Below are 26,623 nucleotides of genomic sequence, written 5' to 3' on the forward strand. Positions count from 1 at the left end.
AACAGGCCATCCCAAAAGTTCTCATAGACTATTCTCAGCAAAGCTAAAAACTAGCTTTTACTTTAAAATTAAAGATTAAAAATATTTATTTCCTTCCAAACAAAATGAATATCAGTACAAACAATTTAAAGAGATATGCGGAATGATGCTAATCAAAGATGATTATGACCCTTAAGATCTTCTTTGTTATGATACCTGTTCAGCAGCTATTTCCAAAGCGCCAATCTGTCTGGGTTTATAGGTAGGATTAATGGACCGCCTCTGTCCCTCTGGGGTCATAGATGAGCCTCTACTAGAGCCATTCCCATGTACTTTCAAACTCTACAAAACAAAACAACCATATAAAACTAAACATATGATGTATCAAGCTTGTATAATATGTACGTTGAATACCTATTTTTCATATTTTAAGATGGGTCTGTGCATTTTATTGCAGAACAAACAAAAAAAAATTCCAGATCAATTTGACAAAAGGATCATAGCAATATGCCTACTCATGCCACATTCAATCCAGGTAAAATATTGAATTTGTGCATAGTAACTACTTTATGACTCTATGGTATTAAACTATTGAACAGAAAAAGAACAAAAACCAACAAGCTTCATAAAATTCAACAAATAATTTATTTCCCAAGAATACAAAGTGAAAATTTGAAATAAACTTACAATATTTGTTAATTAAATCCCAAGCAGTCCTTAAAGTTCTATCACAAATCCAAAAGTATTGATTATTCAGAATGAATTCCAATCTTGAAAGTGCTGATGTACCAAAAGCCTGAAATAGTGTTGATGTGCTAGCAGTCTTGATTTTTCCCAAGGATATAATCCAAAATGACCTTGAATGAATTCACAATATTACAAAAATAGTGATCTAGTCCAAAAACAATCAATGAACACTCTGTAATTCCAGTGAATAATTTAAATAAATAAATCCTCTCAAATTAAAAGTAAACATAACCATAAGTTGAGTCCATTAGTCAGATTTAAGGAAGGAATGAGTAATTCTAAAATAATCAACCTTAATATAAAAACCTCTGATGCAATCTAAGAATCAAGATGAGGGTCAAAAGTTCATTTCTAAGTTCTAAACAATCTTATATTGATCCCAACTACACTGTCATCTTAATGGAATTTCCATCAAACTGTAAACATAATTCATTTCTAGAATATTCTAAGGTTAAAATCAAGGCTGTATCCAGAACTTAAACTTAGTAAACATGTTTATTCTACATGATATTAGACATGACTGCCAAACTCCTATTGTCAATTATAGATGAAGGTCAATCACATAATACAAATGAAATATATAACATATAATCATGTCAGAACAAAAGCCAACACACAATGCAAATTAAATATACATCACACCACACTGTTTACATGTCTTATTTAATAAATAATAATGCTTACAAAACCATGATAGTCCTGTTTTTATTGCTTATGTTAATAAACTGATTTCATTTCACATTATTTCATAGTGTGTACTGTGTCTCAACCAGAAGTACAATTGGCACTGGTAACTCATTCATTTACTCTGTCATTTGAGACTGGTAACTTATTTACTCTGTTATATGAGACTGGTAACTTTTTTATTTACTCTGTCATGTGAGACTGGTAACTTATTCATATACTTTCATGTGAGACTGGTAACTTGTTCATTTCATGAGACTCTTAACTTGTTCATTTACTCTGTCATGTAAGACTGGTAGCTTGTTCATTAGCTATGTCATGTGAGACTGGTAACTTGTTCATTTACTCTGTCATGTGAGACTGGTAACTTGTTCGTTTACTATGTCATGTGAGACTGGCAACTTGTTTATTTACCAGGTCATGAATAATGATGTCAATCCCAATGACTAGTTACCCAAGTCCCCGATTAAAATGAAATTATATCAAATGTGAACCTGAACTGGTTTGTTGTAAGTTCATACATGTCAATCCTCTGAGAGGTAAAAACGTAATTATTATTAATATAAGTGGCAAAAATGTGCAAGCTGAGCATAAAAAGAGTAATCTATATATTACATAATTACAGAAAACTGTATGAAAAATGTACATTTACTTTTGCTACTTACCTGTTTCTGCAGTTTAAATTCTTGTCACAAATTGGTTTACTCCGTTATGTATGGATTAGTACAAGAATACAGACATAAAACAAAATGATAAATTATTTATAAACAACATTCACTTTAACTAGTCTACATCATGTTTAACTTTCACTAAAAGAAGTAAAGCCAAGGCCTCAAATTCTGAATGTTGTATTACATCACTTAAGAATTCCTCTTTCAAAATTTGTAAGGTGAAATTGATTTCTTTTTCCTGATGCAACATTTCCTCAATTTAACAAAATCCCTCCCCTCTACCATTTTTTAGTCATATACAATCCTCGAGTCACTCGATAAAGCCTGATTCAGTGAATATTTGGTGCCATATTTCTTTCCAAAATATACTAGTCTGCTACTTAAGTGTGTATTAAAATATACTGACCCTGATACAAATTGTTTAAATTTCAAGAATCTATGTTTTCTTTGAAACATGTTACGTACAGTTACTATAAATAGAAAATCAGTAAACGGTTTGACATACATAGCCAAATGGTTGGACATGTCTAAAATATAAGATCAGTTCAAGTAGGTCTACAATGGATCAATATCACATGACATGAGCCTTGAAATGTACTCTTTACTTTGTTGTCTAGCATGCGCCTGATGTCGCCACATATAATCTTAGATCTGAACATGGAAACACTTTTTTTTAATTTGTTTTTGTTTTGTTTCTACATGAACTAAGTGTAGCTAATTTTATTACCAGGGTAATTATGAACACCTTGAATACTTTAAAAAATCTGTTCATATTACCACATTACAGTAACAAAGACGTATACTGAAAAACTACAATGTATTAAACTTGAAAATTACAGACTTTTCCTTGGAAAATAAATGATTCATTGTTTCATTTCTTATCTTAAATCACAGTATTCTGATAACTTCTTTTTGACTGATCAGTGATCAATGCTTCATTGACTTAACATGGTATTTTCAAAGGTAGCTAAAGCTTTGATGTGCGAAACCTAATTATGACCCACTATCTGGGTAAATTCTAGATTGGAGTAGGAGTCATATTACAATCATTTCATGCTAATCCAAATAAGTATAATTTAAATCCGAATGAATAGAAACAAAATACTGAAACTTGAACACTGAAACTTCACAGACGCATACAAGTTTTAAACACTGACAGAAAAATGGTCAAGCCCTGTTGTACAGTAAACCAATCAAACGTCATGTAACAAATGTTGATCAATGCACTATCCAAAGCAGCAGAAAGTTATTTCACATGAAAACAGAGTAAAATCATCTAGATCTTCAAATATAGAATATCACAGGCATGTTCATACAGCACAACCAAGTTTTTCACCTTATGCCAAGTCAAACATTGGAGCACATGTTACTCATTAGTGTACATTATACGTATTAAAATAAGATAAAAACAGGTCTGGTATGATGTCTCAGCAGATCAGGATTTAGCCAAGTCCCTAGTTATACTGATGGTGCAGACTTCAGCAAACTTCAAATACATAGACACATTTGGCAGAGATGCCAGAGCCATGTGATCTGTCACATGGGGTTAGTTGTAGTTTCAACTGCCATCTACTGCCTAATTATTTTTCCTGGTATACAAAAAATTGAGGTTCAAAAGTAAATGCTTCTGGTCCTGTTGGGAACAGCAAAATGCTGCCTTCATGATGTCCTCCAAGGAGGAGTGATTAAGGTAGGCCCATGAGGTAGCAATGGCTCGAACCCCAAGGACTTTAAGTTTCATAAAGGACAGGTCTTGATCAGTAAGAGATTGGTACACTCTTTTGATTGTGGTGACAATCCATTATGAAACAGTGGCAGCTGAAATGTCTACAGAGCCTTGAGAGGGAGGAAAAGACACTTCATAGCCTTTCTTTTTCCTTTGGATGCCTTAAGATAGAAACAAAGTGCCCTCATGGGACATAAAAACCTATCTGTATCATCTGCAGCACAGATTCGACTGAGACGGGGGATTTCTATTGCTAATGGAGCTATAGAAGGTAATTGATTTTTGGCTAAAAATCCTAACTGACAAAGGAGAGAAACCGAATCATAATTCCCATTAAACCAGAAACAGCCAGTGTCAATAGATAAGGCATGAATCTCACATCATCATTACGCTGAGGCGAAGGCAAGTAGAAACAGTTTTGAGAGTGAGGTCCTGAAAAGAAGCCTCACTCATTGGTTCATAGGTGGTTTTGGTTAATGACCATAAAACACAATAAAGATTCCATTGAGGTGTAAGAGAGCACGAGACAGGTCTCTGTAGCTCAAAATACTTAATAAGATTGGCAAGGTGTGAATCCAAACCATTTACCATGCATTGAGAAAATTTAAGTGTTTTAGAAATGGCAGTTCTATAGCCTTTGATTGTGGATACTGAGCATTTTTTGTTCTCAAAGAGAAACAAAAGGAAATCAGCCACAGAAGTTATAAAGGGGCAGCTAGGATCAACATGTTTCCTACTACACCAATCACAGAAGATTCTCCACCTGGCATCATAGACCTTGGATGTAGAAGCTCTCCTGGCCTGAATGATGCAACTGGCAATTTGGCCCAAAAAGTTGTTCTGGTGGAGAGATTGCTCGAGATGAGCCAAGCACGAAAGTAGAGAATTTGTGGTTTGTTATGGAGGAGGGATCCCCGGTGTTGTGACAGAAGATCCCTCCTGCAAGGAAGAGACCTGGGATGAGTGATCAACAGGTCTAGAAGACTGTTGAACCACAAGCGCTGAGGCCACAGAGGGGCTATGAGAATGATCTGAGCAGTGGAAGTTCAGACTTGAGGAATCAGTCAGAATGGTGGGAAGGCATAAGCAAACAGCCGATCCCACTGGTGAACGAATGCATCCACTGCCCAAGCTCCTTGATCCGGGACAGGAGAAATGTAAAATGGGAATCTGTTGAGCCTGGTTGCAAACAGATCCACTAGGGGCCTTCCCCATAGCAGGAATAGGGACTCTGTAACGGAGTGGGTAAAAAACTCTGGGTACAGAAGAAATTCCAAACAGTAGGACCCAGAATTTAAATACTTCCTGCTCTAAGCCAAACCAGAGACATTTATGATGAGGAGGAAATATGGGGATGTGTAGATAGGCATCCAAAAGGTCGATGGAGACTGCCCAATTGGACGGCCAAAGTGCATTTCAGATTGAGGAGGTGGTGGTCTTGAGCATTAAAGGTTCTTCCAGAAGAAACTGGTTTAAAGGGTAGAGATCGATTATAATGCTAAACTTTTCACTTTTCTTGGTGACCAGGAAGATATGGGAATAGAAGGCGGGTGACTGATCAATCATAATCCTCTTGACTGCCCCTTTTTGTAAAAGGATGTGCACTTCCTCCATCAGTTTCACCAGATTGGATTGGTGAAGAAAGATGGGGGCCTTGGATAGAGGAGGTAGTTCCCAAAATTGGTGGCACCCCTCATTCACTATAGAAAGGACCCAACCAACATCTGTGATGCTTGACCAGGCCTAGGAAAAAAGGCCAAGGCGAGCACCTACAGGAATGCCTGGGAGAGGGATGTACGGCAGGAGAGGGTTCAAGTCTCTAGGGCTGTTCCCTTTGGGAAAAGAAGGGGGCTGTGGAAACTGCCTTGTTCTTTTCCAGGCTTGTTGGCCACGTCTGTTTATTCGGTTTCAGGGAACCAGACTGAGGAGGAGGCAGCTATTTTGAGGTTGCTTGTTGGACTGAGGCTGTGTCTGCTTGAAGAACTTAGGAGAAGGCCCTTGAGGGCAATTCACATTGACATGCTTCCTGGCCGATTGTGATGGGCAAAGAATGGATGTGAAGGATCTATGTTGATGAGCCAACAAGTCCTGAGATGCCAAGAAGGAATGAGGCCTCCAAACAGACTCTTGGCTTCAAGCAGAGCAGCCCTAAGGAAGTCTTTAAAGTGATCAAGAAGTACCTTTGAAGAGTCCAAAGCAACATCACAGTGGATGTGAAGAAGTTCTACCAACAAAGCCAAATATACAGAAAGTGCATGCCAAGATGACTTGACCACAGCTTGCAGCACTTGTTGCCCATCCTCCATTTGAAATACCCACCTTGGTCACACAGGCATCAAGTTGGGGAGGTTTCATGGGCCACTTTGGGGAATGTACCCAATAGCTGGCAGAAGAGACCAAGGGTAAAAATGTTGAGGAGGGCACGGTCCACCCTCGATTAACATTCTGGTCTGTTGAAAACCTCTCCGCAACTGCCTCAATCATAGAAGAATGTGGAATGAGGTCTGCATGAGGTTCAGCCCCCAAGATTTTTTCCAGACTGGAAAGGATCTATTTGGATTGTGCAGTGGGTTTTGGGCACAAGTAAGGGGGTAAGAGGCGACAGACTTCATTTATTGTCTTGTCAAAAGACCATACCTCCTCTTCCATATCTAACAAAGATGAGGGAGCAGGCATCACGTGTACTACCTCCATGTCAAACTCATTAGAGTCTACCATAATGGAGATAGCATCATCAAGGACACCGAGCTGGAAAGTGTGAGGAATGACTAATTCCCTAGGAGGTGAAGAGGGTATAGGAATACTCTGTGCTATGTCCTGTACTGCAACACGGTGAGTAGGGGCTGAAGGAGTGGCAAGAGCTGGATAGATATGAGAACATCTGTTGGTCCTGGAAGAAGTGATGACTCTAGCCTTCCAAATGGTTTCCACCTGATGATATGATGGTGGGACACGAGCCACAGCACTGCCTCTGTTACTAGGGCAAGATCCAAAAGCCAAAGGGGGCATACATGACCAAGGCCCCTGAGGTGGATGGCCCCATATCCCATAGGGATTCATTAGGATAAAAGGAAAGGGAGGAATACCGATTTGATCCATTATCCTAGTCCGAGCTTGCTGGTTGGACTCCCAATGTTCATAATGAGGTGGTAGAGGGTGGAGAGGGGGGAATTCACTCTGAATCCTATCCACACACTGTGATGCCTTAGCACGATGATCAGAGGATACAGGATTGTCAACTGATGCATCAGTAATGAAGGTGTGTTGCTGACACTTCCCAGTGAGAGGGTGTGACACACTACTTCTGACAGGGTGGTAGCAGTGATCTCCTCCTTGATCGGAGGCAGCAACATGCTATGAAAAGAGCAGTGTATCTCCTCCTTCAAGGGAGGTAGTGACATGCTATGGCACAGGCAGTGCATCTCCTCTTCAAGGGGAGGCAGCGACACACCATGAGATGAGTGGTGCATCTCCTCCACAATGGGAGGCAGCAACACACCAAGAGGTGAGTGGTGCATCTCCTCCACAATGGGAGGTAGCAACACACTAAGAGGTGAGTGGTGCATCTCCTCCATAGTTGGAGGCAGCGACACACCAAGAGGTGAGCAGTGCATCTCCTCCACAATGGAGACAATAAAACGCCATGGGATGAGTGGTGCATCTCCTCCATAGAAGGCAGCGATGCTGCTACATGGTTATGGTATTTCCTTATTGGGATGTAGCGACATGCTGGGAGAGGTATTCTGGTCAGAAGACCTCTTATTTTCCGTAACAGAGAAGCCAGAAAATTCTGAGGAAGAAGGAGAATGAAGTTTCTTCTTTCTTTGATAATTGCAGCTGGAGTCTGCAAAATTCCAGCTTTCTGCTGACCATGATTTACAAAATGCATGATTTTTTCTTGTACATTTGGAACATTTAATAGAGTCTGGATAAGTGCACCAGGAAGACTTCTTGTTGCCACACGTTCCCACAGACTGTGTTGACATTATTCCTTAATACAGTAAATAACTTAAAATATTTATGTCACGTAGAACTCATCTTGTTTGCATGTAACATGTACAGAGTACACCCCTGTGATCTTTATTGACAGTAAATTGTAGCATAAATTTACCAGGCTTTTTCTGTGCAAGAAAGAGAGTTTTATACAATTTATTTTGAGAAAAATAAGTATACATACAAACAATAACAATGCGAACAAAATTCAACACATTGAATTAAGTATCTAGTATAGATACCATATACGACAAGGTTTTTTTGGTGTCAATCTAAACTGAACACGCAGTGTCTAGTGAGCATGCTGTCATTATTCCTTGCATAAATGACTTAACAGTACCTAGATAAAAAAGTGATTTCGACAAAAGTGTATTTGACCAATGCGGGAGTACACGAAGTAACCCCAACTCCCTGGAGGAACCGAAACTGCAGGGAAAAGGTTACCACAATTATACTTGGGAATAGAAATGAATGGATAACTAATACCATAGATATAATTACACTGGACAACAAATTTTTACAAAAGTCATGTTACTGAAATAAAATTAGTCAATTCTTATCAATTTTTATGTGCTGAACACGAATATGACAGTCAAATTGCAAAATTGGCTCTAGTTTTTTTGTAATCTGCAAGAAATTAATGTTTACATAACGAAATGCATTCCAATAGTAAAAGGTCAACTGTAATAGCCTACCTATAAAAAATCAAGTCATTGACTACATCTTAGATTTCTTCGCCTGTCTCTTGTACAGCTGTTCGGGAGCATCTCTGAGGAGTGTCCAGCAGTAGTCAGCCAGCATTGTAGTGGACCATTTTCCCTGGTATCTTTGTTCCATTGTTGCGATATCTTGATGAAAACGTTCGCCGTGTTCATCACTAACAATACCACAGTTGCTAGGAAAGAAATCCAAATGGGAATGAAGGAAGTGAATCTTTAGAGACATATTGCAGCCAAGTTTCTTATACTTCATCAACATGTCTTCTACTAGTTCCTTATAGTTTTCTGCCCTAACATTTCCGAGGAAGTTTGTAGAAACTAGGCGAAAAACATTCCATACTTGTTTCGCGTCACCTTCCAGCAAGTTGTTGAACCGGTCATCTTTGAAAAGCTCTCGAATCTGAGGACCCACAAAAACTCCCTCTTTAATCTTTGCTTCGCTGAGTCGAGGGAATTTTTCATGCAGGTATCGGAATGCTGGCAAAGTCCGGTCAATGGCTTTCACGAAGTTCTTCATCAAACCTAGTTTGATGTGAAGGGGTGGTAGCAAGATTTTCTGAGCCTCAACCAGAGCTGGGTGTTGGATATTCTTCTCTCCAATGGCTACATTCTGCCTGTGAGTCCATTCCTTCCTCATGTAGTGCATTTCCCTTGCTCGGCTATCCCACTCGCATAAGAAACACATGTATTTTGTATATCCTTGCTGCAGTCCCATTAAAAGGGCAACTACCTTCAAATCACCACAGAGGTGCCAGCTGTACTTGTTATACTCAATGGAATTCAGTAGCTGCCTTAAGTTATCATATGTCTCTTTCATGTGGACAGCATACGCTACTGGAATAGATGGAAGAATGTTTCCATTGTGCAAAAGCACAGCCTTGAGACTCAGTTTCGAAGAGTCCACAAATAGTCTCCATTCTTGTGGGTCATGAGTGATTTTTAAAGCATTCATGAGGCCCTCAATATCGGACCAGAATATCAGATTACTTTCCTTTCTGAAGAAAGGCTCCAATTGCTGGTGGCGCTTTCGATATGCAGTAATTGTGACATCTTCTTCTAGAAGATTCCATTGTTGGAGTCTTGATCCTAGCAATTCTGCCTTGTTCTTTGATAAGTCCAAATCACGAATCAGGTCATTTAGTTCTTCCTGTGTTATTCTGTGTGGGGTTGATGATGCACCACAGTGAAAATCTGGATCACTGCATGCTGATGGACCAGGAGAAGAACAGGTCGACTCACCTTTGTCTTCGTCAGATGAATCAAGAGAATATTCTGCTGGAGGTTCTGGAATAGGAAGTCCCTCACCATGTGGAACTGGTCTCAATGCAGACGGAATGTTTGGGTAGACTATTCTCGACTTCTTTCGCTTCGTTATTCCGCCGGAAAGAGGAGGAACCAAGCAGAAGTAACAGTCATTTAGGTGGTTGCTTGGCTCTCTCCACACCATTGGGACTGCAAACGGCATTGATGACCTTTTGCAATTCAACCACTGTGAAAGCTGTGTTGTACATGTAGCACAGCATATATGCGGAGCCCAAGGCTTGTCTTGGTCACCAACCTTGCATCCGAAGTAAAGATGATATGCCTTCTGCACTTGAGAATTGATACTTTTCTTCTGGTTGGCAAATGTCACTTCCCCACAAATATAGCAAAAATTGTCCGCGGTATTAACACACTTTCGAGGCATTACTGTTCTTTATTGTACGTAAATGGATAAAATAATAAGTTTTATGTAACAGTAGCTTGAACTGTCTCGCACAACGTCTAAAATATTTTAAATGCTGAACCTATCTGATTGGGCTTTATATAGTACACTGCTTACGTCAGCTTCAGCAGCCGCCTGGCATTAGTATAATAGGCCTACACATGTATAGTACACTGCTGACGTCAACTTACTTCAGCAGCCGCATGGCATTAGTATTGCATTGCATCAGAAAATGATGCAATCAACTGTGGATGATGTGAGCATGATGGTATTATGCAATGTTACATCATTATTCCGGATGTTGCTGCAGTCCTACTGGAGAAATTTACACAGTGAAACATAGAAAATGAGATATATGAATATCTTCAAAACGAGAGCCAATACAAATTTTTCACGGTTATATTCGTGTTCGGCACACCAAAATACTACAGATTAGGGCCTTTTCAAGTCAGTAATGATTTCACTGTTGACCAGTGTTATTGAAGAGGCCAGGCCGCAAATGCAGTTAGAAAAGCACTGTAACAGGCAAAAATAAATTTCTGTGGTGTTTAGCACACATCTGATCACATCAACATCCTTGAAAAGGATGAGCTAGCTGTGCTTGTTTTGTACACAATATAGCAGGGACAAATGAGCTGTACAAAGAATTGCATCATACTGACAATTCTTCACTCTAAGGGAGGATGTATGCACATCAGATTGATGGTACGTTTAATAATATAATCTGAGCCTCTGAAAACAGGTGTAAAAGTTGTTATAATTTGTTCTGCAATAAGCGCAAAATAAAAAACATGAGAAAACAAGAACACTTGTAACATTTACATTTCTATGTCCTTCTGGACTCTTGGATACATTTACAGCCATCTCAGTCACAAGAATCTCCTCATACTGCGGGGCGTATAGCTGCCGAATCTGTTTCTGAACATCCTGGTAGAATGCAGCCTCCCAGAACTGAAGAGTTCCCCAAACAGCATGGTCTTGTACCAGTGTATATGAAAACTGGATAACGCCAGTGCATAATTTCTACAATAAATAACAAAATGTTTTTACTGTTCAACTGTTTTATGAAAGCAATGTTGCTTGAGCTGAAAAGCTTCAAGAAAAGTGTCTACCTCTGCTAAATTTATTTGATAAAATGTCAACTGATAGACACCAATCTTTTGTATAAAATTAGGTGAATAGGTGTCAACACCCACTGACTACCTCATTAGGAGCTATCAGCATCCATTGATTTCCTCTTACAGGTGTTCCAATCAAACAGAAAAATGGGATAGTGACATTTAATAGGCAGAATGCTGACCTTATTGCCATTTAAGTTTTTACCCAAGTGAAATGACTATTAAATTTGTTTCAGAAATTGTATCATACCCAACCCAGGACACTGCATTACTAAAAGACATTACTATGAAATGTTGCTATATATTATGTCAGTGTAACATACTTTGTTTATTATACAATGTTCCAATACAAATATTGTGATAATATATGATTTCACATTCACTTTCATTCGCATCGCAATTAAACTGTATACATGCACTTGGACTATAAAATTGTGCAACCTGTTCTAGAGTAGTGGCTAATTAATTAGGTCTTCAAATGACCACCTGAAAGAGATGGGATATCAAGATAAATACAGAAAGGAATTAGAGTAGCCCATGGTTTCTTATCATTTACCTTCAAGCACCAAGTAACACCTATCTGAAGTAAGATACAATTTACTTGGTACATTTTTATATTAGTAACAAGTCAAATTTGCTTGGTACATTTTTATATTAGTAACAAGTCAAAGGCACAAACTGAGAAGTATATGCAAAACAGATACAGTCCTACACACTAATATCAACATCACTTAAGTTGAAAGTTGACAAGCTGCCGTTGTTGACGAAAGTCCTGGGTCCATGGTCTATTGTTACTACACACCTATCATGTTTATGTCTATGTCAAGATAAAAAAAAATAAATGTATATGTCAATAGAAGTCCTAGGTCCTTTGTTTTCCAATCATTTATGTCAACAACCTGCCACTTTCGACCCATATTTTGTTCTAGAGTTATATAATTTTGCTGCCAGGCTTTAATGCTGCTGTCGCATTAACAAAGGAGCATTTGTTTTGTTCTCCAAAAGGTGGTCTTTCACATCAGCTTCAATACTACGCACCCTTCATCAAAGCAAGCCAGCTACAATTTTCTATAAAAACAACACACCATTCATCAAAACAAGCAGCACTAAATCTGAATACAAGTAAAAAATTTCTAATCCACTGATGCATTTTCCACACTGATCAGTGATTGTAATATATTTTTATGCCATGAAAATATCCATTTTTTTGCAGGAGAAAAAGAACTTTATCCTTACAGTGGCTACTAATGGTAGCGTTAAATGGAAATTAAATTTACAGACTCTTGAAACAAAATAACTAGCCATTAATGAACTTGAAGGTGGGGCATCTCATAAAGATTTTTGTGAAACTTTTTAAATTGTCGACAGGTTTTCATTACGTATGAATAGCCTCTTCCCCTTGGTAAGATCAGCAAGATGTTTGTTGCCTCAAGCAAACCACAGTCAAGGCCAATTTAAAAACATGTAGCGTGTAAAAGATGACGATACTTTCACATGCTACTCATGATAGGGGAATATCATTGTGAATTTTTTAGTGACATGTTTGTTGACAATGGGTAAAGATCAAACAAGGATTACCATTTGTATTCCAAAAGTATTTTCTAATGGGATGTGACTGATACATGATTAAATTGTATGAATTTTCTAACATGTGACCTATACTAGAATTCATGCATTTTTCATATACATGTACAGTACTTAACACATTAAGGATTGTATTACACAAAGGTAACACAAATGTAATTTAGTTGTCAATATACAAGTGTATTTCAACTACTTTTGTCTTCACTGAATCTAAAAGTGCATTGTTGATTTTATTTTATTTTTAATCCTCTTTTCTGACAACTGGTCACCCTTCACAAATATCACTTGTATGTGAAATTAGATTTTGTTCAGCACCCCCCCCACTTATGTTGACAATATTACCTCTAGCACCTGAGGATGTTGAGATAAATGGGTACTAAAGTGTGTGTGTGTGTATGTATATATATATATATATATATATATATATATATATATATATATATATATATATATATATATATATATATGTATATGCATACACATACACACAACACACTCACACGTACTTACTCGGCAGAACGAGGTAGCTAATGGAAGAACTGCTGCTGCAACCCCATTTTCATCCATACTAGAATCATTCTGAAAGTGTATAAAGCAAGGTATGTATTATATTAAAAATGTACAGTTATAATGCAATTACAGCTGTGATGCTGTACTACTATGGGTGTGTGTGTGTGTGTGATTTGGAATTTTAATGTAGCTTTAACAATTTTCAGTCATATCGCTAAGATGTCTGCAGTGTGGCCGTTTATCATGATGTCTAGCACTGGGGCATCATGCCGCAGACATGTAGCATCATGTCCCACCCAGTCACATTATCCTGACACCAGGTTGACCAGCCCTAACACTAGCCTTTTAATGTTGAGAGCCAAGCGAGGCAGCTGTTAGTAACATTTTTGTAAGTCTTTGGTATGACTCGTCTGGGGATCGAACCCACAACCTCCGGCATCCGAGGTGGACACTCTAACCACTAGGTCACCGGAGTGGTCCTGTTCTACTATGGACCATATAGCCAAAATCATACCAATGTATAATAAGTTGTGTTAAAATAAAACAAGGTGGCACTTAGTCTACATTTCTTTTCAAAACACCATCACTGAACAAATTTTCATACTGCCCACTATAACACAGTTCTGTATATTATGCTATTCTCAATACAACACAGTTTCACAAATATCACAATTCTCAATATAATGTGGTCACTGGTATTGGACCCCAACTACCATTTTATAACAAAGGAGAACTAATATTGTACCAAAGTTCCATCTGATTACTGTGAATGATGTAGAAAACACTGCTTTCAAACCTTTAACACTGACTCTTAACATCTGCATTACCAATGCTCCTGTTGCAGTCAAGACAGGATAACCTAGTGTATCAAGATACCACTTAAGGTATATATAAGGTATGGCAAAGATATAGGGTATGGCAAAGTTTCACTTGAATATAACACATATGATGTAGAATATGTATGAATTTCATAACTTAAAACACAGAATCTTAATGTTTCTACTGAATAAGTGATATCTGTCTGCCATGCACAAGTAAAAAAAATAGCACCTTGTTATATCTCTCCAAAGGCAACACAAGTAGCACTTTGTTACATCTCATGCACAGGTGAAACAATGATCACTTTGTTACATCTCAAAGTGATATTTGTCTCACCATGCACTGGTGAGATAATTACAAATCTGTTTCATCTCAAAAGTTCATAAAATCATGGTTTGTTATAAATGGTTTCCACCTTTTATTTCTTGAAAAAGGTTTACCTGTAATGCACAATTGAGAAGACGCACAATCAAGTCAAACTGCTGATGTTCCAACATAGCTCTGTTGCTCTGTATGTGTCGTGATAGTTCCTCTGTCAGTGCCAACCGTGCTACTTTACTTTTCAAGGCTCTAAGTACTGCTGAGAATATCTGAAATGGTATATAAACATTGACTCTGAAGATCAAAGTTTTGAAAGTACATGTACATAACTAGGAAATAGTGGACTTAAGTGCATGATGGAAAAATTAAATTTTGAAATCATGACTTTTCTGTTATCAGTGTGTTATCTTACCCAAAAATATTATGCTAACACATAAAAATTAAAAATAACAACTACAAAACCAAAGTCAATATTCATTAGAGGCAACAAATGGGATTCAAAAACTAAAATACAAACTTAGCAGGCAAATTTTATTAAAACCATATATAACTTATATCAGGCCCATCTTGGAATATGCCAATGTAGTCTAGGATGGATATTAAATGATAGATTCAGAAAAACTGGAAAAGCTACAGCTTGATGCAGCTGTAGTTACAGGACTTCCAAAAATATACTAGTAGGCAATCTCTCAGTTTTGAAAGAGTCTGGGAAAGTCTGCAGTCTAGATGAAAGAGACAAAATTATTAACACCCTACAACATTAAAACGAGCCAAACTCTAGACCATCTCTCTGAATTACTACCTCCCCATGTCTGAACAAACAAATTATAAGCTTTTATGCTCAAATATATGTTGTCATTAGCAATTTGAAAAAGTGTTTATGTCCAAGTGTCATATCTAGTAAAATGCCTAGTTTTTGTCACTGAACCCTAGTTATTGTCCATACCAGATTATGACATAAGTTAAACTGATTTTTTTATGTGTTCAACTTTCATCATCGAACCCTAAATATTATCCAAACCAGAATATGACACAAGTTCAGCACATTAAAAGCTGATTTTTTCTGTGTCCAACTTCTTGACACCCCTTTTTATTCCTGCAGTGGGATTGAAACCACCATGCATTTTTTCATGGTTTGTCCAAAGTATAGTGAGTAATGAGCCAAGTAAATAAATAAATTACTCAGTGCCAAATCCAGCTTAGACTGACTGCTTTGGGAAAGGGTGATGCAAATCAAAATACCAAATTCTACAACATGTATGCAAATATATAACCTATACCAGACAATTTCAATAACTTACTCAAATTGCAAATACTGTCATTGTGCCCTTTCATTTTTTCTATCTCTCCAAACATTTTTCATTATTAGACTTGTCATGTTGAAATATGTTGCAATACTTCTATTATATAGGAAAAGGACTAAGTTGTTAGAACTTGTACCCGATCCCATTGTATCATATTGTGATATTACAATGTCTAAACCAATTGGGACTTAAATTATAAATAGTACATGTCCATTTTAATCAAAGATAAAGGTCTTGCATGATTTCTCATTTCAAATGAAATTTAAGAAACAAGTTAAATAATTTCTACCTTCTGGGAGTTTTGGCAATCTGATGATTAAAATTATTCATAAATTTAATTGACACTGAACACAAATGGTTTTCTTAGATGTTATTTAAAAAATTTCAAACTGTAATAACTGCAGCCATATTGAAAGCAGATTGGTATCGTTTGTAAAACGAGTCTTAAATGCCCTTAATGATAGGATGCTTTCTGTCAAATTTGGTCAAATTGTTCTGTTTTTTGACAAAAAAAGTTTTTATTTTTAATAATGATGGCCATACTTTCTGTGGGGCTCATGAAATCTGCAGGGGATACTCAGTTCTTATCTGTATGTTCCAGTGACATGCTCCTCTTTTGATGTTTTTGCCCATGAAATGCTTACTAGGATAGCATAAACAAACATAAAGCCATTGTGTCCTAATCACTACTTAAACGAACCAGCTAATGTCTTGCTTGAATGGTCAGGTGATCTCCCTGAGGCAAAATGAAGTGATTGTGATGTGTTAGGCCATGTGAGAATACATGCAATAGAGGGCATAATTTGCAATATGTCATGCATGCCCATTACACTTTAACAGAACTAGAGAATTTAATTATTATTGCAATATCATTTTCTTTAACGGTATAAATTATGTCACTGATCTTCAATATGTCGCTGCAAGGGCAAGGTTCTGTCTTTGCATTTAACCAGTTTTGTTTGGCATTTGTGAACTTCAAGAACTTAGTGTATTAATTACAATATTTTACGGCAAGTAAGAAACATAAAACCTACAAATGTAAATCACCTCAGATTTAAAATTATTTACATGTTAATTTTCTATTGTATACAGGCAGACATGGTGCAGTAGTTTTATTTCCTACATGTTGTTTATCAAAATTTCTAACAAGTTACTGTATAGATGTGTTAGTAATGGGAAATAAACCTTGAGAATAAAACTTGTGTCAGAAAGCTGAAATAACTTCAACTAAAATAATTTGGCAAAAAATCTATAAAACAAGAGACCCAAAGGGCCCTATGACCACTCACATGGCCAACATCTGTCTAATAGCTAATGCAAAAGAGGTTGGCCATAAAAAACCTGGGTCATTGTTTTCACTTGAAATTTTTCAGTGCTGTTGATTACACACATTATGAAAACAATGCCTCAAGATTTCTTGTTTTGTATCTACATCTATATTTAACAGTACTTCAGTATCACTTGCCTAATAGTGACAGCTCCCTTAGCCATGGTACTTTGTGCCAAGGTTGGTCAAATTCCATTCAGTAGTTTTTTGAGATTAAGTTTTACCAATGTTTTTCAACTTTAAGTTGTGGTTGTTGTTACTGTGCATTCAACACCATTTTTCAACATACAATAGGCTATACATGGTAGCCAGTATAACTGGCAGATGAAGAACCTAGGAAAACCCAGTAAGAACCATTGACCTATGGGAAGCTACTGGCAAGCTTTCTTATGTACTGAGCCCAAGACCTGAATCCATGCAGACAGAGGTGAGATGGCACTGCTCGGTAAAGGCGAACACTTTACACCACTCAGTCACCCAGGGTACCTCTACTTTAAGTAATGGCGGTCATATCGAAAGGGGGATCAGCATAATTTAATATAAATTCCCTTCACGTCATAATACTTATGGATAAATCTGGTCAAACTAAACCAGTGGTTTTTGAGAAGTTTAACAAGAGTCCCTCAAAGATCACATTAAAATAGGTCTTGTATGAAATATTTTCCTGCAGGCCGAATGTCAGAATATGCATTTTTATAAGTAGGATGATATAATGTAGGGCTTACTTATTCCCCCACCCCCACCCCCCAAAAAAACCAAGAGAATTTTCTTAGCAAAAATAATCCCTTTATAATATCAATCTATAAGATAAGCTGAATACATTTAAATATCTAGTCATATACAATGTTTTGAGAACCATAAAACTAAACAAACAGCTGTTGTAGTGTCGGGACACACTTTTATGGAGGTGTGGTTAATTCATTAAATAAGGTATCTTCATTTAAACTGTAAATATTTTCTAATGATAGCAGTGATTAAACCTTTATTCCAAGTTTGACTGAAAGTGAAACAGGAATATTGACTCGAGAGTTGTAACAATATTGTGGACAGATTGATGTTGGATGACACATGATAAATAACGTACAGCAGACACGGGTCCATATTATACACTCATTTGGCTTTCTGGCCAAGTGAGTTAAAAATACAGTAATTGTATCAAACTATGTTTCTTTATGATACAATGCAACTGCAGTTTAATAGGTTACTACGCCAGGAACTATGCCCAGTTCTAGGCTCACTTCAATCTACATCTGAAATTCTAAAACTAAATGTCACTGAAAGCTACTTATTAGGAATATCTTTAAGAAGGCTGAAACTTTTTACACCTTTTACATATTACTTACAACTCTAGCATCTGAGATCTTGTTTTCAAATATGAAGGTGACACAGTTCCTCAGCACCTCGAGACGCCTAGCATTGTTATCCACATACTTCTGTCTGTCAACTACAGCAGTAATAGGTGGTCCCATAGGGACAATACGGGGACGAACTGCTGGGACTCTGGAAAATAAGTGGTCTTTCATTTTGCAATTTCACAAAATGTAAGAATTAGATAACATATTCACAACAAAACCATTTATGTGAAACTATGATCTCTGTGTGCTGTTTTCTATTTCTTTCAGATTCTATTGCTAAACAGAACTGACTTGCATAGTCAAAAATCTTGCATATTTGTTTCCAAAGAAAACACAAATAAGCAGGGAGATAAACACTTCATCAACATAAAAAGTATGTAAATGGTCGAAAAGATGAAGGCAAAATCTTGGCAAATGTGTACCATGCGCAAGTGAGCAGAAATGAAATGAAAATATTGCAGATGTTGGCTATGACTAAGAAGTCTTATTGGGATTGTATTCTTTTCAATTCTGTCCATATATTAATAATTGGAGGAGGAATAATTAGTTTTGATTGGAGGCTTGGAATCTCCAAAACAGAAAGCAATACAACTGTAGCAGGTAATGTGTCACTGCCATTAAACTGAGAATGTCAGATGACATTCTGCACTTTTTGCAACAACCTTTTCCATCAATGGAAAGTTAAAGTTTATTACAGGAAATGCTGTGTATTTACAAAGCAAGTGAGCTTATTACATGATAGACTGGTTTGGGTCTGGTATGCTTTCAAAAACATTTTCATTATTAATTAAAGAGAAGCCACAATGGCTAGGATACCATTTTTACTTAATGGTGACCAGATGTCATGCTGACTTGAGCTGAACAATACTGTGCTCTCAGTGGTTAGTTTTTGTCACCAAAAGAACACACCACAACAAGGATAATCAGATTATTTGCTTATTTGTATGGATTATTAAAGTTAGGTACATTATTGGCATGTTGGAACAAATGTCAATGTACTGAAAATCGAAAATCAACAAATATTCATTTCCGTCTGTAAATAAACTACATTATGTAGCCACTTGTCAGTGTCAAGGGAACATGGCAGTATAAAGCAGTTGGTGACCGCTCTGGTGGCATAATTGTTAGAGCGTGTCTCAGATGCAGGAGGTCATGGGTTCGAACCCCCGGAAGAGTCATACCAAAGACCTTCAAAAATGGTACTAACAGCTGCCTTGTTTGGCGATCAGCATTAAGAAGTTAGGACTGGTTGGCCTGGTGAATAATGTGACTGGTTGGGACATCATGCTATATGTTTGCGGCATGATGCCCCAGTGCTTGACATCAATGCAGACATCGTAGCAATATGACTGAAAAATTAAACCAAGTGGCAAATGCCAAGAGTTTCTTCCTTGTATGTACATGGTATATAGATGGGGAAGACAAAATTTTCATCTTTCTGTAATAGCTGGATGTAAGATGTACAAGAGTTTATCTATCTAGAGTTATGTGATCAACAAGCAAATTCAACATTTAAATTTCCACCTCTTAAATTTTTCATGAATGTACTATTCTGGTTCATTGTAACATAAATCGTTTTATTCCAATAATTTGTGATAGGTTAATGAATCTACATTCTTAATGCGGATGTGAAAATCATGAAAATAAAACCAAGCAAAAGTTGTCCCATAGAGAGCACCTATATAAGTTGCAGCAAGAATATTTTACACAACAGATGAATGAGGTCTATGTGATTTATATAAACGCAATATATTCATTCTACCTATAATATTAATAAGTGACTCACTTGGATTTAATAGCTTTTGAGATTCCATCCTCTATTATGCTGTTGACTTTGTCCTCATCTAGAAGAGGAAATGGGGGTTGGTGTATCCGTGCATAGGAACCCTCTGTGGGTTTTGGCACCTTCTGGACATATGGCTGAGGGTTTGGGTTCTCCTGTTAAAAAGAATAAACAAAAAGAAAAATAATTCGTTGAAAATTAATCAAATTAGTTTAAAATAAAATGGACACTGGGTTAAATTATTCCCCTTTTATATTATTGTTGAACAGGGCCTGAATTCTCTAATCAATTTAAACAAGAAACTTAAGCGTAAGCTAAATCTCATAATCAGACATGATAACTTTAGTATCCCTACATAAATATAATTTTGTATTTTAGCAAAAGAAGCAAGTTAATATAAAGTCCCTGAAAATCACAGGTTAAATACCTGCCCAGGCCTACCCGAGTGAGCTGCCTTGGTGTGTCCTTGAGAAGAACACGTGGGTCCCATTTCCTTGGCAGGATATGACCAAAATTGTGTTAAAAATTCCATTAAATGCAACAAAACCAAAACAATTTCAACTGTTGAAGTTTTTCAGACTTTAGCTTGAGCCTGAGGTAAGTGCTAAAAACATTCCAGATGGCCGTAACCATGTATATACCCATTAGCTACTGTAATTAAGGCATGGATAAAATGGAAAAGTTATATAATAGGAACCTTGAGAGCACAGCAGCGAAATGCCTTTGCAACATTTTAGTCCCAGGTTTGATCAAAGAATGAGCATGTTTAAGGTTTAGTGGCTGTTGATGTTGGTAGTGGTTTCCTCCACCTTAAAAACCTTTTCATGTCAGAATCTAAACCATCAACTACTAACAATCAAGATTGTTAGATCTTGCTCTAAAATTTACATTAAATAATCAATTATAAATAAAATTATAAATGCTGGGCTACCCCTACACATTGTGGGTTGAACCCAAAATGGTCATTTCCTATTATCAACATATTTTGCTGACAGAATTAACAGTTTGGGATTAAACACTGAAAAATAATAATAATATATAATGTATGATTATCTTCTCAGAAAAGAGAATAGTTTATGAATATTTGAAAAACATGACTTTAAAGACTTGGTTCAAAAGTATTTAATTATTTTCACTTTAAATGTTGCAAATACTGCAAAAAAAAGAATCTGAAACTGGAAATGAAGCGGTGTGGAATGGGTAGGGAAAGTTTGAGGCACTGCAGCCTGAGTTAAAATTTGACTACATTTTAATTCAATTCCAGTTGTGTGGCTGCTAATTCCACTTGCTAAGTGGCAGGTGTTAGATAATGAATTCCACTTGTTCAGTATTGTACACTGGAACATAAGCACACAAAAAATCTCCAGCTGGTTCTGTTTTACCTCTACTTGAAAGATTTACTTTCTTTCTTTGATTTCATCTACAAATTGTGCAAAATCTTTTAGTTATACTTCATTTACAACTTCTCTTCCAAACAGAAAATGTTGTTGCAAATTTGGATCAAGCATAGGCATCTTCTGTATGATTGGGAAAAGTTTTCATGCTAGACTCTACCTACCCTATTTGGTCTGATATGGAAGGGCAGTTCTGGAGAGAATGTCATTGTGAAATATCAGTTGTTGTTGTAGGGTTTAACGCCATTTTTTAGCACATGATAGGCTATACATGGCAGCCAGTATTAATGGTGGAGTAAAAACCCGGGAAAACCCCAGTAAGAACCACCGACCCATGCGAAGCTACTGGCAAGCTTTCTCACATATCCACATTAGCCGAATCCGAGACTCGAACCCATGCAGACAGGTGAGATGGCAGTGATCTGTAATGGAGAGCGCTTTATACCACTCGGGGCCCCTGAAATATCAGTACCAATAGCCATACCTGATGATGGATAAGCATCATTGTTGGTTTTCTGCCCAATGCTATGCAAATCGCACAGCTGCCAGTGGAACCAACACAGACATAAGAAATATTCATACTGAGTTTTGGCCTGGACATTCTAAAAAAAAAAGGCTAAATTAGGTTTTCAATACATTTATTATGGAAACCAAACCAATGCTATGGGTGCCATTTTGGAAATAATTTTAATACATCATGTTCTAAAAAATATTCCAAACCAGATTTCATGAAAACTGGATCAGCCATTCATGTGAGAAAGTTGAAAATAGGTTTCCACTTCATTGCAAAAAAAAGCCACAATTGCTGCTTGTCTAGCCATTTCACACTGCTTCATTTGCTGTCCATCTTGGACAAAATTTGGATAGTACATGTCCTAAGAAGTATTCTAACCAAGTTGGATTAAAATTGTCTCAGCTGTTCTGGAGAATATACTGTAATTATGTTGTATATATGGTTGCCATGGTAGTCAAACCAATGTTAGGGTAACAATATTGGACGCAGTTTTGATAGCACATTTCCTAACAAACATTCCAATAAAGTTTGATCAAAATTAGATGTCATATATAACTTTGGCCATTTGTTAAGATTCTTCTCTGTAAATGCTATGGGTGAATCATCCAGGTATTGTAATTGCAATTCTGTGACCAAGTGTATAACAAAAGAATGGATATTTTTATTATAAAATACTTACCTGATAACAATATCATTAACATTAGGAATTAATTTCCACTACTTCACAAATCAGCCTTCCCCAAAAGATGAAAAAATGCCTTTCCTATTTATATACAATAGAGATACAAAACATATCTATGGGGAATAACTCTTTCAAGGCACCACTATAATTACCTCCTCTTATCACTTCTAGGTAGCTACAAATACACTGGATGTTCCTCAATTAAGATTAAGATAAACATAGAAAAACAGGGCTTAATCACTATTCTTTTGAGAAACAATCTGATATAAATTTCCTTTCTCAGTTGAATACATTACCAATCACATTAAGATTGAGAGAATTGGTAAGAGGATTAGGAAATGAATGAGCATCCAATATCTACCTTAGTCACCTTTTGGTTGATGTTATGGTATGCAGTCCCTTGGAGGATATTATGGAATGGTATGCTCATCAAAGGATAAATACCATTTTAAGTGGCAGCACAACCAAGGGAATATAGTTAATGATATGCAATTACCACAAAGCCTTACACAACATGTAAGGAAAACTAAGTATGACATATACTTGTGGGAAAAAAATTTCAGGTGAAAGCTTTAAAAGCCATGCCCATGACGGGATTGTGCTGCCTTAATAAGGTCTGGTGGATGTCTGGACAACAGCCGAAAGACCCACCAGATTCAGTTCTCTTCCTTGCAAGGCAAAACCATGAAGACAAAAGCAACATAAAGTAAAGTGTGCATGCCAGTTGATAACCCTGACAATGGCTCAGATCAAACACATACATTCAGATGCAAGACTCCCAGTCATTGTTCTAATCTCATGAGCAGACATTTTATTGAGGTGTATTTAGTCCTTTGGGATCTCTCAATATGCCAAGAGAATCACCCACTTTAGCTAAGAGGCCAAAGCCAGGGAAGTGATGTCTTGCTCAACCTTTTTCAACAAGAGGAAAAGTCTTTGCTGGGCTAGATTTCAGGTAGCACCTAAGAAAATGAACTGGTCTTGGAATCCAGCCTCTATCAGTGAGCCTAGTAAGGAGACAGAGTCAATGATCACTTGCTGATTACCTGTGGATAGCAACCAGTTCTTGGCCAAAATGGGATGCAGTTCACTTTCTGCATGGTCTTGCCAAAGTTATCAGAAAGCCACATCTTGTATGATAGCAGCTTTTGCAGTGTTGGCTCAAAATTACATGTACTAAGGCATACTAAGACAAAATCCACTTGGAGAACAATGCATTACAGTGGCCGATTCTAATCACAATTGACCATCAAATCTCAGAGATCCTTATCATGACCTATATACACTCTCCTATATCTGAAGGTGTTCAACATGAAAAAGAAGTAGTCTTTGACTGTAACTGGTGCCAATCTCTTCTCCTTGAAGAACCAGAGAAAGAAACTGACCAGTTGTGAAATCAGGGAATGATGATATTCTTCCTGAACCAGCTAGTAAAAGCACACCACTTTCCTTCATACACTTTCAAAGAGGAAGTTTTGAGCACATGAAATCCTCTCCATAACTGATGCACTGAGCTCCTTTCAATGGAGGTCTTTCCTGATAAGAGCCAGGTGTGAAGGAGATGCCTGTCCAAACATGGATGAGGGACCTGCAATTTCTGAGGCTTGAGCAGGATGATAGCAGACTAAAACTTTCTGGGAACATCTATCATTAGATCGAGTTCACCAGTGATTTAGAACCTGTCAAATCTGAGAGGAAATATTGGAACCATTCTGGAAGTCTGACCCCATATATATTCTAAATCCGACTTGGAGGGAAGATGCATCCACCAAAACTCATCCAAACTGAATGACAGCATCCACAGGCTTATGGACCCAGAAATGGCACTGGAAGGTGGGCAGCTTATGGTTCTGCCTTGGCACAAAATGAATAACCATGACAGAACTGAAGCAGCACAAATTTGATGCAAGTTTGACTAGTGGAGATACCACTTAGTGTGCAGATCCTGATATGAGCTGGGATATTACTACTGTCTTGGTGAAGGCACATGGATCAATATTGAGACTATACAGGAGTGCCCAAAAATTGATCAGACACTTGGTCCCTTGGAACACTAAAGGGTGAGTGAAAGGGGAGGGGGCTCAATGAATGAAATCGACAGTCCCTCCAAAACAACTTGATCACCTATTTAATGCCCAGACATATGTCAATCCAAAAAACAAATGACAAAAAAGAGCTGCCAGGTGCCTACAACGATATTTTCTGTAGGCAGCAAGAGCAGTAACCTATTGGTACTTGAAGGATTGAGAAAATGGGCTTCATCTCCTACTTATTAGTCTGTTTTCAATATCCTGACAATTATCTAATTTACTGCTGTGGATGAAATGGCTGATGCTGCATATTCATTTGCTCTCTGGGTACAATTGTCTTTTTTGGGGATGAAACTGATGTAGGCAAGGAGAAAAACAGGATTTAGTATTAACTGGTTACTGAACCTTGTGAGACAGGCAATCAGTAGCCTCCTTGATCTTAAAAGATTGCAGGAGCATACGGAAAGAAGCATGTTCATCCTCATCATCCATGTTCTAATCCAGTACAACTGGTTCAATGAGAGCGATGGCAGGCATTCAGATCGAGACAAGATCCTACAGATCTCATCATCCATGTCCTCAGAGGCTCTGATCAAGTACAATTGGTTCAATGACAGTGGTGGCAGGCACTCAGAGAGAGAGAGACAAGATCCTATAAATTTCATCATTCACATCCACAGAGGCTTTGATCAGTACAACTGGTTCAATGACTGTGGTGGCAGACATTCAGACCGAGACAAGATCCTATAAATCTCATCATCCACATCCACAGAGGCTCTGATCCCGTACAACTGGATTTAATGGCAGTGGTGGCAGGCATTCAGACTGAGACAAGATCCTACAGATCTCATCATCCTTATCCACAGAGGTTCTGATTCAGTACAAATGGATCAATGACAGTAGTGGCAGGCACTCTGAAAAGACAAAGAGCCTATAGATCACATCATCCATGTCTACAGAGGCCCTCATCCAGTACAACTGGTTCAATGACAGTGGTGGCAGGCACTCAGACCGAGACAAGATCCTATAGATCTCATCATCCATGTCCACAGAGGCCCTGATCCAGTACAACTGGTTCAATGACAGTGGTGGCAGGCACTCAGACTGAGATACGATCCTATAGATCTCATCTTTCCATGTCCATAGAGGCCCTGATCCAGTACAACTGGTTCAATGATGGTGGTAGCAGGCATTCAGACCGAGACAAGATCTTATAGATCTCATCATCCATGTCCGCAGAGGCCCTGACCCAGTACAACTGGTTCAATGACAGTGGTGGCAGGCAGTCAGACCGAGACAAGATCTTATAGATCTCATCATCCATGTCCACAGAGGCCCTGATCCAGTACAACTGGTTCAATGGCAGTGGTGGCAGGCAATCAGACTGAGTCAAGATCCTACAGATCTCATCATTCATGTCCACTGAGGCCCTGATCAAGTACAACTGGTTCAATGACAGTGGTGGCAGGCGCTCTGAAAAGTCAAGATCCTATAGATTTCATCAAAGGCAGCTTTAAAGCTAAACTTAATCCTCTCATAGTAGGATCATATTTCATATGTTAATTGAGGTTATTCACTTGGTGTGATGTTTTCCACAAAAATCATATTGGGTAGAAGGAAAAAAGAGGTATCAGCAAATGGCATGTATTGGTACTTGC

General features: G+C 37.6%; 1 protein-coding gene across 3 annotated transcripts in view; it reads right to left on the bottom strand.

Moving 5' to 3' along the window:
- LOC149785082 (myotubularin-related protein 13-like) overlaps nucleotides 1-26,623 on the bottom strand; it is a 277,095-nt gene that overhangs the window by 119,838 nt on the left and 130,634 nt on the right. For all 3 annotated transcript variants that reach the window (XM_089978822.1, XM_089978820.1, XM_089978821.1), the window contains exons 13-18: nucleotides 20,349-20,500; nucleotides 18,551-18,707; nucleotides 14,696-14,845; nucleotides 13,437-13,505; nucleotides 11,047-11,247; nucleotides 196-321 (exon numbers count right to left, since the gene is read on the bottom strand). In XM_089978822.1, coding sequence (XP_089834948.1) covers nucleotides 196-321; nucleotides 11,047-11,247; nucleotides 13,437-13,505; nucleotides 14,696-14,845; nucleotides 18,551-18,707; nucleotides 20,349-20,500 — 855 coding nt within the window. The remainder of the gene's footprint in view (nucleotides 1-195; nucleotides 322-11,046; nucleotides 11,248-13,436; nucleotides 13,506-14,695; nucleotides 14,846-18,550; nucleotides 18,708-20,348; nucleotides 20,501-26,623) is intronic.

This window comes from Sinohyriopsis cumingii, chromosome 13, assembly GCF_028554795.1.
Source record: "Sinohyriopsis cumingii isolate HCF-2022 chromosome 13, ASM2855479v2, whole genome shotgun sequence".
In the NCBI taxonomy this organism is placed as follows: domain Eukaryota; kingdom Metazoa; phylum Mollusca; class Bivalvia; order Unionida; family Unionidae; genus Sinohyriopsis; species Sinohyriopsis cumingii.